This window comes from Lissotriton helveticus, chromosome 11 (genome assembly GCF_964261635.1).
Source record: "Lissotriton helveticus chromosome 11, aLisHel1.1, whole genome shotgun sequence".
Classification (NCBI taxonomy): Eukaryota; Metazoa; Chordata; class Amphibia; order Caudata; family Salamandridae; genus Lissotriton; species Lissotriton helveticus.
The window spans coordinates 925430191-925443685 of NC_136072.1; the positions used below are offsets into that span (position 1 = coordinate 925430191).

Here is a 13495-nt window from a genome sequence, read left to right on the forward strand (position 1 = left end):
TCCTCGCCTTGTACATAGGTGCGACGGGCGCAACGCCAGTCCAGCAATTCCGGCGCTGCAGCGATGATTACAGTGCCCCGTTGTCAGCCCCTCCGTTTCCCAGGCCGTGCGTGAAGGGCGGCAGTATCCGCTGGCCACAGCAGGTCTGAGCGGCGCAGCAGTCTCTGAAAGCCGAGCCAGCAGTCTGAACAACGCACCGCCGTTTGAAATCGCCGATTTCGGCACCCCGGGGGGTCAGTTGCAAGCACACCGCAGCCGCCAAGTCGGAAGCGCCGATCAGGCCCGCCGCCTTGTGGCAAGCCCCGGACTAGCGTAGGCTCCCGCAGCCTGTCTCCTCAAGGGGCATGCTCCGAAGGTTCCACCGGCCGGTCTTTCAGCGCCGATTACAGCGGTTCCCGCTACCCCACAGGATCGAGCTTCGGGTCGAGTGCGGGGAAACGTCCACTACAGCGATCTGTGGTGCTGTTTGTGAGATTACTCGCCGATGGCAGCAAATCAAGAAAGGATTATTGTCCAAGGAACGGGAGCTGTGTAGTTAAGCAGCCATTCCGGTTGCGCGCCCTCTAGCGCCCCCGCTACTTATTGCATAATGTTGGTCCTATATTTGAACAGACTGCACTAGGGGAGTAGTTGGCTGGGGGGACAATTACTTTTCTCTATATTTTTTCTTTCTTAGGTACTTGTTTCCCTTGTATTATAGGAGTTACAGTGCTGACTGTAGGTAAGTAGGATATTTCTGGCATGGCAAACAAGCTTTACAACGCAGTCCTTACATCGCACTACCTTTACATAGCAGTCATTACATCGCAACATCCTTTACATCGCATGTCATTACAACGCAGCCATTACATTGCATGTCACTACAACGCATGTCATTACAATGCATATCACTACAACACAGACATTACATCGCAAGACATTACATCGCAAGTCATTACAATGCATACCATTACAACGCATAGTACCCTTACACTATCTGACTCTTATCCTACTGTTGCACTCACTGGAGTTAGAATAGTAATTTCTACCCCTTCACTATCCAACACTAGCCCTACTGTTGCTCTCACTGGAGTTAGAATAGTAATTTTTACCCCTACACTATCCAACACTTACCCTACTGTTGTACTCACTAGAGTTAGAATAGTAATTATTACCCCTATACTATCCAACACTTACCTTAAATGCAATGTAATGGTCTGCATTGTAATGGTATGCATTGTAAAGGTATAATGCGATGTAATGGAATGCGTTGTAAAGGTAGTTTCTGATAATGCGATGTAATGGCATGCAATGTAAAAGAATGCGTTGTAAAGGCATGCATTGTAAATTTTCGCATTGTAACGTCATACATTCTTCTGGCATAGGTATGTTTTGACTTTAGTTCACTGGGATCCTGTTAATCAGGACCCCAGTGACTGGGGAAGGTGACACAAAGTCCCCCTCCCCGTTCCTTTTTCCAGTCCCGGGGACTTCATCCCCAGGGGACACATTTTATTAAAAGGGGCGAGGGTCAAACAGTAACCCTACCCTAGCCTTCTTTAGGCCACGGGGATCCCACCCCCTGGATTGTTTTTAGTTAAAGGGGAGGGAGTCTTTTTCAATCCCCGGGGATTCAATAACCTGGGGGTCACATTTTATTAAAAGGAGAGGAGGGCACAGAGCCCCCCTTTCCCAAGCCTCTTTGAGGCCCCAGGGAACCCATCTCCCAGGGTTGAATATTTTTGGGAGGCATCAAGCCCCCCTCCTAGAGCCATTGTTCCAGCCCTGGGGACCTCATACCCCAGGGCCTGTTACAGCTACAATGTCCTGTGCACCCCATCGCTGGGATTCTGTAGTTCTCTGCCCAGGAGAGTGCTGGCATATCATGCCTGCACTCTCCGCAAGTACTAGACGTTTTCGCCCACCATGGAGGGAGCCGTGAGGAAAATGCTGCTACCACGTTGATGGGAGCAAAATCATTGAGTCTGCACTCGCCAGCACCATGATGGGTGCTGGCTGGTGAGCAGGCAGGGGCTTCAGGGGTCCTGGGGCTCCCCAGACAACTCTCAAGGAAATAATGGGATGTGAGGGCCCCAGGTGGGCACCGTGGTAAACACTTTGGTAAAAAAAGGAAACAAATGATTGGCTCCTGCCCAGACCCGATATCAGTCCTGGCCGGGAAGCCAGCCCTGATGCCCCATACCAATTTTGGGGCTATGGGTGCAAAAAAAGATTAAGAAATGAGCGGCAGGAACCTCTAATTTATTATTCACTGTTCTGTGGAAGGAGCACCCCGTAATGCCCTTGGGCTTTTTTTGAAAAATATTTTGTATTCCTGGTGGTGCCCATAGAAGTGGCAACATCACCACCAATCTTTCTTTAATATTGTGGGGGGTTGCAGGGAGTGAAGCAGTCACCTGCAACATGAAACAAAACCACAGAAAGTCTCCTGGGTCATTGAATTCATGACCTCAGGAGAGCTTATTCAATTTTTTAAAGCACTTCAGCTGGAATGTGGTTGGTTTTATGGCTGCACTTCGTGGCTTGAAAAAAGTTACAAAAAGACACATTTTTAAAATGTTTTATTCAAAATAATTTGAGACAATCCCTATTATTATACATAGCAATACGTGAATTTATGAAATATACATTTGATTATAGTTATTGATGACTCTTTGACAAAACGAATAGGTCGTCTCTTCATATACTAATTTGTTGATGTACTGACCCCTTGATAAACTCAATAGGCCCACTGATTTTTGTATTATACCTTTTGGCAAAGGTCTGCCTTGCTTAAAATGACACCCTTTATATTTTTGCTCATAGTCAGGCGTATGCTACAGCAGTGGTTGTTGGCCAGGCACTGTGCCCAACCCCATGCTGTGCAGCCACAGGCCAGGGCTTGTGCTCAACACCACGCTGAAGGCACAGTGCGGCAGGTGGGAGCAGGGTCTGGTCTAAGGCCAGGCCCAGCATCCAACACCATGCCACTCATGGCCAAAGGTCTGCACAGATGGGGGTTGGGCCCAGCGTGGGTTTGGGTGGAAAGCCTGGCCGCAGCCCAGGTCCTATACCCAACCCCATGTCATGCATGGCGATGGACATCTTACTTTACGTTGAAAAAAACATATAAATTCACAGAAAAAATGCAAACTTTAAAGTGTGTTGTAATTAGGAATTGTAATAATATGTTTCTTTACACTAAAAACATCTTGGAAATTCACTGGAAATACCAATTGCACTTTGTAACAGGTCGAATTTGTAGTATTCAGGCCAGTGTGACGGGTCGATGTCTCGAAATAGGGAGCATGTAATGCCTTGGAACGAGACTGCTTCCACATTTTCTTGCAGTTTGTAATACTGACTCTCTCATTTTGAAGGTATGGCGCTTTCGCAGGACATCACGGGCCTTCTCCCCCTCCCGGAGCCTGCGGATCAAATTGGTGAACCAGAACCAGTTTAATCATGGCATTATTATCCCTCAAAGTTCTGAGAACATGCCCATCACAAAGGCCTCCAGGTCTGGACCTTCCGCTAACTCCTCCAGGTTTCGAATCCTGATGTTGTCTCGTTCTTAACGATTTTCCAATTCTTGGAATTTCAAAATGGAAGTATGCAGTTGGTTCTGAAGGAGATCTGTGGAATCTTCCATCTAGCCCATCCGTTGTTCCAATCCCTGAAACTTAGTGTAGAGGTCTGGAGTCCGGGTATCCACCGAGTCTACTTCTTGCTGAAGGGTAGCGAGCTTAGAATGGATATTGGATTTGAAGGCTTCGAGGGAAGTGGTGAGGTCTGCCCTCAGTTATTCCTGCCGCTTCATTTTATAGTCTTGGAGGTCCTCCTTGGTGAGGGCCATCGTGTCTCCCTGGGAGGTGGAGTTGCGGAAGTCTCTCGCCTCGGTTGGTGCAAAAAAGCTTGACACACTATTTGTTTGCACCTTTTTCTGAATCGTAAAGGCAGTAGACGAGCAATAAGGAGAGGCCCCTATGGGATAGTATTCAGATTATGTCCTTTAGTGAAGCAAGTTGAAGATAGCCAGGCTCCTCTCTTCTCCCCGGTAGCAGACCTGCATGTGGAACGTGAGGCCCCTGGGGGAAGGGTCTTCTTAGCAGAGCTTAATCTGATGGTAGTCCGGGCCCCCTCTCCACCAGATCCCTTCCATCAAAATCAACTGTTCCCCTTAGCAGCGCCTCTGTTTTAGTCAATGTATAGCAAAGCTCCCAAGAAGTTGCAAAGGGAAGCCTTTAATTTTTTCACCTCTCCGCCAACTGCCTCCTCTCTAAGTTGTAGATCTAGGATTTGGCAGCACACGCTCTAGGTACAGGGCCCTAGACCTCCCTAATGGCTGTAGCAGCAGTAGAACAGGGCATCATGAAGCATAGAAGAAGGAAGCATTAGGAAGTAGGGAGCATGTAACACCAGTCACTCATTGCTTGTGCTCACTTGTGTAAGTATGTGGGTTGTGTCAATAAGGGCTGCGCCCGAGCAGACTCTCGCAGCGGGTGCTACTCCTACATTAAAGCATCTCCGGAAGGGGCTTATGTCTCTACACAGCTAGCCAGCAATGTGGCCGTCATGTTTGAGTTGGGCAACGGGACAGTGGAAGAGGTAATGGCTCGCCGATCTTCTTTTCGCCATGTCTGAGCCCTCACATCAAACTACGTAGCTGCTCCTCAAGGTCCCTGCATCGGCTTGAAGAGGATGGGTTTGATTATTTCAGCAAGGCATTTCGCCAATACCCCTGCACAGGCCTTAACTTGGCGGATTGTTGTCATGGGCCCAATGATTTATCGTTGCTCCTCTGACTCTTAGAGGCATATAAAGTGGCCCCCACGGCACTCTCAGCACTTTATCATTGGGGCATGATGAGGCTGAGCGATTTCCGGGGCTATGGCACCAGTTGCCGTGATGTAAAGAGCGAATGCAGCGCTGTCCACGCTGACATGTTGATTGGCTGCGCCCCACAACATAACATTTTAAACAAAAAAAAAACACTGAAATTCACCACTTATAGTTGACTGAAGTAACTATAACATGATCCCTGAAGTAACTATAACTCATACCCTTGCCATGCTTGGCTTATGACCTCACATATTACATCACTCATGGCATGTTCTATGACATCATTAATAACATTACTGCAACATCTGAAATACATCATTGATGACAATGTTGTGCGCTGCTGGACACGAGTTATAGTTACTTCAAGACTCGAGTTGCAGTTACTTCAGTTAACTCTAACTTATGGTTTTCAGTGTTTTTTCTTTATAGTATAAAATGTTATTGTCAGCTAAATAAAGCGCCACTTTAACTTTTGTTTAATTAGCAAATATATATATATATATATATATATATATATATTCTATTTCTAAAGTCTACAACATAAAAAGTTACAAATCTTCTCTTGCAAATGTGAAAAATGTACAGATATCAGTCAACAAATGAACAATTTTGACAATTTACCAAAGACAAATAAGAATTTAAAATAAAAAAAATTACAGTTGGAGAGCTTAAAAAAGACATTAAATATAGCAATTGTTAGTAATAATGCAGGAATGTACATTTCTTGAAATCATTCCTCCTCAAAGAGAAATCTTCCAGACTTTGGAAATGCCTTTCAGCTATAGCTTATGATGAAAGCAGGTGTCCGATTGAAAATGTCAGACTCTTCACCAAGATGTATCTAGACATCTTCTGTAATTCTTCACAGCATATGTGCACTCTCAATCTCTTCTTTAGTGTCAGAGGCCTATGGTCATAACTCATAACATGAATCAGTTTCTTCATGTTTTGATGTAAGGTATTTTTAAGGAATCATTAACAGTTCAAATCTAAAGTTTTTATCACTTAAAACACAAGCTTAGTCCCCAAAGCTTATTTTGGTTGCGGAGTATTTTATGATATGCGTTCTAGCTATCTTTAGATCCTTTCTGGCAGCTTATCTAATTAAGTCATTTTATTTACGACTAAGAAAATCTAGATTTCTAGGATGTTTCTGTTGATCTTAACTTACCAATCATGCCTAAAATGTGTTGCTGTTGTTGGTTCTGCTTTTGTAAATCTAAAAGGTCTGAGACCATGGGCTCTGCTTTTCCTGTTGATGTTTTGAAGGATGAGAAAAAGACCCCATATTCTGGTTCCTGTTCTTTTTAGAATTGGCTGCAATATTTTGTGTTGGTTTTCTACTAAGTGAATGACTTTGAGACATGTCTTATAAAAGTCTGTGTGTCTACAGGATAGAAATGTATTTCTTAAACGGTCAATTCAAGAATCCTCTGCACTCAGATGACATGGCCCATTGTTGGTGTCCACTGGACACAGCACAGACATGGAAGAATAGCCATGTTCATTTTTCCCAGTCTTGCATGTACACTACTTGATCAGTACCCTTTCCTGGTGGTTAGAAGCACATACTTATATTCAGGTATTGAGAAAGTCTCTGGGATGTGTGATGGGTGTCACTGAAGGTACGTTAGTGAGTTTAATATAGAGGATGCAAGTGGGCTCAGTTTGATGAGAAGACAAGAGTATGTGCAACTATTTGATATATCACCAATTAAATACATTTTGGAATTGAAGAGACTGTACCTGCATATGTGTGGTATTTTGTTTGCTGACATATGTTTCATATATGTCCATGACAGTATTTTTATATGCATTTTATTTTGATCACAGTCACTCCCAATGATTATCAGCCTTCTGGCTTTAAAGAAGGAAACAGTTCGGACATGATGTTTGAGGGGGACCCTGTCCACCTGAAAGTGGGCTCAGTCTCCACAGGGCATCACACCATGAAAGTAAAGGTTACAACAGAAAGTGATAGAACAATGGCTATGGATAACAAACTGATGCAGGAAAACATCATGGAAGAGAACAGCATGGAGATCTCCCATGAGGGATTGGACTGTGAAGAAGAAGAGGAACATGTGGAAGACCACTTAGGTGTAAGTAAAAATGTGTATACTGTAGAGCACATAATGATTGAAGGATATCTCTGATGTATTCTTTTATCATTTGATTGTTCATGTTTAAATGACTCACATGTTACCTAAGTTTCTACGGCCCGACCTGTGCTGAATAAGGATGTCCTTGAGTAGGGCCAGTAATGTGATAATAGATCTTTATTGAAAACAGTAGCTCTTGGGGAGATCAAACTCTAACTTACACTTGAGAGAATGACCTATTACACACGTATAGCCAACTTCTTCTTAACCAGTCATTGGAAATCTGTCTCAGAAGATGAAGTGATCGTGTTTCTCACCCTGTTAAAAGTAAAACTAGCATGCCATTAAAAATATGCATGCTGTTACCTCTACACAAGCTCTTTGTTCCTCTGTATGAATATCTAATTCCATGGACTTCTGTGGGCTGTTTCTTTGTTGAATGTCTTGATGGACCTCGTCTTGATTTTCTTTGCTCTTGAGAATTCCTGGCAAGAGTTGTGGCCTGTTGCTACATGTTATTTAACGGATAGATGCACAGCAATGATAATTGAAAAATTTGAAATTTAGGATCAAAAAGGTCTCTGGTTACTTTGTAGGTGCACAACAAGGTGGCGTCGAGGGCCCAACGACGTCAGACAAGATGCTTAGAACGTGAGGCTAGAGGGTCTCTAGTCTCATCCCTTCGTTGGCACACAAATAATTGTCCCTCCTTAGGTCAAGAAGGTGACTTTCATTCAATGTTTGTTGCAGTTTATATTTATTTCATATTAAAGTTCTTTTTGCAAAACTGGTTTGTAGTTATTTTGTGTTCATTTGCAACATTGCAATCTTAAGCACTGTCTTTTAGGCGTGTCCAATGCCTTTAAACCACAGAGCTAACACCGTTTCGTGCACCCTTTCCCTTTTAGATTTTCACACAACTGCTTACAAGAAGCACGTAAGTGACACGCCGCTTTTAACCTTCATGTATATAGGTAGACACACAGTATGATTTTCGCCACGCACTGTCAAAAGTATGCTCATTTGTTGATTGCTTTATTTTTTCTATTAATCAATAGTACATAGCGACTAGCATGTTTTGCACAATGTTTGATTTAGTATGGTTTTTGACACATTATTTACAATCATGCTAATGTATGCTTATATCATTGTTTTTAGTGTCAATTCCCTGATGAAGGGCATATTAATAATGCCCGAAATGCATTGGACATGCCTAAAAGACAGTGCTTAAGATTGCAATGTTGCAAATGAACACAAAATAACTACAAACCAGTTTTGCAAAAAGAACTTTAATATGAAATAAATATAAACTGCAACAAACATTGAATGAAAGTCACCTTCTTGACCTAAGGAGGGACAATTATTTGTGTGCCAACGAAGGGATGAGACTAGAGACCCTCTAGCCTCACGTTCTAAGCTGTTGCTACATGTGCCATGCACGAAGAGGTTGATGAAGGAAAGTCAAAGCTACCAGCTAAGGGTTCCTCCTATACGGTAAAAAGTGCCCTCAACCACTAATAGTAGTATGTTTCATCATCGGGCTGCCTCTACACTCCCTGTATTGCCATGAGCAGGGGTGAAGCATAAGTAATATTTTGAAGGTCTTAGATATTAAGATGGCAAGGGTGGAATAAACCAAACCGAGCTCCAATTGATCATAGGGCGAGTCTCAATGCTAAGAACTCTTTATGTCTGTCTGCCGTGGATTTCACATAATCTTGTGAGAAGAAGATGAGTTCCTGAAGAGGACAAGCACTTGTTGGATCTGACCGTTAAAAACACCTTGAGGAGATCTGTTTATTCAAGGAAGTATGATATAATTCCTCTTGGTTTCCTCATACTTGAAGTCGATGGATGCAGAGGACCTAATCATTGCGCACGTTGAATATTGAGAGGGGTATCCTCAGATATATATTTACCTAGGAATGGTGTGAAGAACTAACCCTGGCCACAGGTCAGTTTGAAGGACAGAACCCCGAAAGTTGCAGTCGCCAGTAGTCTAGCAGGTGACAGATCAGAATCAGGACAGGTAAAGCCAAATTGGATCAGGACAAAACCACCAAAGTATAAGACTGGCACCAGCAGTTAAGTTGCAATGCCTGCCCTACTCCCTATCTGCAGCTAACAGCCGGAACCCCGATTGGGTTATCGATTTCCCCAAAAAAGTGCTTCGCCAGCACTTCAGCTTCCCAGAACCCCGATTGGGTTATCGATTCTTCTGACAGAGTGCTCCGCAGCCCTCTGCTCTTGATCACCTATTGAGTGCATTGGGTCAGTGACAGGTCAGCTATTCGGACAAGTCGGACAATTTCTCTAGCTAAACCTACGCTAGTTATACTATTTTTCAGGTCAGTGTACCACCCCCCAATGTTGCAAGTGTAAGGATCCCCAAATTTGATTGGACAAGTAATGAGGAGAGGTCGTCACACCATACCAAAATGAAACTTTCTGCGTGTCATATTTAAATTATTGTTCCCGCCCATCAATTTATTTTCACATAACATCTTTATTCCACCCAACAATGAATGTTCTATCATTTGTTACATTTTAGTTCATATTAGAATTCTGTTTCCCCTGTAAAGTTCAGGAGGTTGTTCCAGGTACTTTTATCCTTTATTATAGGTTTCTATGGAACGGGTCCTGATGCAAGGAATTCAGGATGCTGAACATGTTCAAGGATGCAGTGGTTGTGATGCCGTTGACAGGGGTATTTCTGTGGTTATTGCTTGGTACAAAAATTTGGTGAGGCGGTCCAGGCCACAGGGGTTGACATCTCTCGAAGTCCATCTCGGTCCTGGTAGAAGGCCAGTCACCACGGCATCACGGTTAAAGTCAATCCTTCCCTGGGTGATAACTTGTCTTCTGGGTGACCAAGCTGCACTCCGACAACTCTCACAGGTCCAACAAACTCAGGTGCAACTTCGAGCATCGGATCCTGGTCTCTGGTGTTGGATGGTGGTGATGCAGAGATCTGGGATACCAACTTTCCCAAACAGGCTTCTTCAGCTGTTGTGGCCCTGTGCTGCAAAAAGGATGTCAGCCAATTGACCCTTGGGTTCTCTTTCTTCAGTTGAGCTTGAGAAACTACTTCTCCACGAGCAGAACAAATCAGGCACAGTCCCTTCTCCTTTGCTAGTCACCAAGTTCGGCAGGGGCAACCCACGTCTGTACAGTCTCTCATTGCTGGATCCTTGGTGGAACAGGGCAGTCCCTCTTTAGTCCTCCCTCAAGTCAAATGAGATGTGAGTTGTAATGGGAGGGATCCCATGTATGCTCACAAAATGCCTTCTGGATAGGATGCAGTTGGTAGCTAATGGGCTACCAGGTTACCACTCTACTGGTGACCACTTCCTGTCAACCGTTCTGCCCACTTTCAACATGGCAGAACCCCTCTCTTGGCATCGAGAGCTCCATAGCACACCAAGAGGTGTGGCTACAAGGGGGACTACACTCCCCTGGAAAACTGGTCTGGCAAACTGGTTCCCCTCTCCTTCGAGAGTGCCAGCTTGTCTGGTTCAAACTGTAGAATAGCCCCTCTCCTAAGAGTGTACCATTTACCCTTCAAAGGCTGCTTCTGTTTTGAAGCTCGCCTTATGGGCAAATACTCGGGTGACTACCTGCCAGGGAGAGGTAACACCTCCATTGTCTCCTTTCCTGGGAGTCATTTATTTATTTTTATTTTATTTACTTATTTGAATAGCGCAGCTAAAACCCTAAGGCGTCCAGGCATTTGCACTACTCCCAGGACAGGTGAAAACTGTCTCACTGACGGACTCCATGTGCAACCGTGAGTGGGCACACAGGATTTAGGACAACAAAGTGGCAACTTTGTAAAAGTTGCACACTGCAAAAAGTTACATTAATTTCGAATTGGGCATCAAGTTGGGCCTAATGTAACAAGTTGTTTGATACCTAATAGTATCCTCCTTAGCAGTCCGAATCAGAAGTTAAAAGAGCTGCTGTGGCAGCCTGTAACTCCTATTTTTGCCGATGGGACTACTAGCCTTGTCCACAGCAAAATCACAATGGCAGGTTTTTACTATTGGAACAAGAAAAAACACATGTTCCACTTCCTAATACACTGCGCTAGCGGCCCGTGGAGGGAGTTGCGGTGGGGCAGGTGGGCGGGGGAGGGGCAGGGTGGGGGTTGATAAACACCTTAATATGGATGATTACATGTAAGTAAACAATTAAATTAATAAAACGAATTTCGTAGCGCGCCCTGCATTGCATTTTGCGATGCAGGACATTGAACGAAATTCATTTTATTAATTTAATTGTTTACTTACCTGTAATCATCCATATTCCAGTGTTTATCACCCCCCACCCTGCCCATCCCTCACCCCGCCTGCCTGCCCCACTGCAACTCCCTCCACGGGCCGCGGCTGCACTGCACCCTACCTTAGGGCTTGCTAGGCCTGCCTAGCGGTGACTTATATACATTAAAAAGGGAGGACTTTGCTTTGCCATTACTTTAAATACTGCAGACCCTAGGGTGAGCCTCTAACTTACATGCCCTGGGTACCTAGGGTACCATATACTAGGGACTTACATGTAAGTTAGCTTATGCAAATCGGGTGTAAGCCAATCAAACATATATAGTTTAGTGTCAGGGCACAGGCACTGAGATCTGGTTAGCAGGCCTCAGTGCACTTTCAGTCGTGAAACCAGCTGCATCTGTTCAAAACTTTCGGAGTGACCATACAAAAACAGAAATTTCCTTACAACACCCCTATTTTACTCAATTCATATTTATTGGGAGAGTACTCAGTTCACTTTACCCCTGCTAACCAGTGGTAAAGTACTCATGCATGTTTCCTTAAATATGGCAACATTGCTATATACCTAATTGGCACATTCATTTACTTCTAAGTTCCCTAGTATATGTACTGCCTCTAAATGAAATCTTACCAGTGGGCTGCAGCACTCATTGTTCCACCCACTGAAGTAGCAGTGCAAAACATTTCTCAGGCCTGCAACTGCTGCCTTTAGTGCAGTTTTAAACTGCCATTTCAACCTGACAAAATAAACGGTTTGCCATGTATAAACCTTCCTTTCTAATACTTATAAGTCACCCCATAACAATTAAATTAATAAAACGAATTTCGTAGCGCGCCCTGCATTGCATTTTGCGATGCAGGACATTGAACGAAATTCGTTTTATTAATTTAATTGTTTACTTACCTGTAATCATCCATATTCCAGTGTTTATCACCCCCCACCCTGCCCATCCCTCGCCCCGCCTGCCTGCCCCACTGCAACTCCCTCCACGGGCCGCGGCTGCACTGCACCCTACCTCAGGGCTTGCTAGGCCTGCCTACCGGTGACTTATATACATTAAAAAGGGAGGACTTTGCTTTGCCATTACTTTAAATACTGCAGGTTATTCCACCCTTATCTTCTTTGCCGGCACATTTAGACCCCTACAGTTAAATGAAGCGATTCCGAGGTATCTGCCCATTTCTTTAGTTGTAGTACTTTGCACATTAGAAAACACAAGGAGATGATGGACGGAGAACTGAAACCTTTCAAACACTCACCCCAGTCACAGATATGGGTTGAATCCATCATCATTCTTTAGCTCACTTCGCCTCCGCAGTTCAGACCCAGCTATATGAAAATCAGTCTTGACCCTGTGCCTCATGGGAACAGTCCAGCCCGAACTGCCAAGCCAGGTCTTCCCTGAACTGGAAACAAGCATACTGGGTCCGGGTTCTGGGTAACACCCTTCATTAACCAGGCAAGGGTGAATCCAGTGGCAAAGTGAGCAAGGGACCCACGTCTGGGCATACCCTGCAACTTTAGGGCGAACAAAGAAAAGACTAGCAGATGATGGATGGAGCGCTGAAACTTTTCAGACACTCACACCCAGTCACTGATCTTGGTTGAATCCATCATCATTCTTTAGCTCACTTCACCACCTCGTTGAGACCCAGCTATATGCAAATCAGTCTTGACCCTGTGCCTCATGGGAACAGTCCAGCCCGAACTGCCAAGCCAGATCTTCCCTGAAGCGGAAACACGCATCCTGGGACCAGTTTCTGGGTAACACCCTCCATCAGCCAGGCTAGGGTGAATCCAGTGGCAAAGTGAGCAAGGGAGCCACGTCTTGGCATACCCTGCCAACTTAGGGCAAACAATGCTAACACAAGGATGTGATGGACGGAGCGCTGAAACTTTTCAGACACTCACTCCTAGTCACAGATCTGGGTTGAATCCCTCATCATTCTTGAGCTCACTTCGCCACCTTGGTTCAGACCCAGCTATATGCAAATCAGTCTTGACCCTGTGCCTCATGGGAACAGTCCAGACCAAAATGGCAAGCCAGGTCTTCCCTGAACCGGAGACACGCATCCTGGGACCGGTTTCTGCATAGCAACCTTCATCAGCCAGGCTAGCTTGACTCCAGTGGCAAAGTCGGCAAGGGACCCACATCTGGGCATACCCTGCCAACTTAGGGTGAACAAAGCAAACATAAGGAGATGATGGACGGAGCGCTGAAACTTTTCAGACACTCGCCCCCAGTAACAGATCTGTGTTGAATCCATCATCATTCTTTAGCTCACTTCGCC

The 13495-nt window shown here is 44.7% G+C and overlaps 1 protein-coding gene across 6 annotated transcripts in view; it reads left to right on the plus strand.

Moving 5' to 3' along the window:
* The window catches only part of HORMAD2 (HORMA domain containing 2), a 644485-nt gene that overhangs the window by 574824 nt on the left and 56166 nt on the right, over positions 1-13495 (plus strand). For all 6 annotated transcript variants that reach the window (XM_078667231.1, XM_078667236.1, XM_078667233.1 and 3 more), the window contains one exon: positions 6655-6923. In XM_078667231.1, the coding sequence (XP_078523357.1) occupies positions 6655-6923 (269 nt within the window). The remainder of the gene's footprint in view (positions 1-6654; positions 6924-13495) is intronic.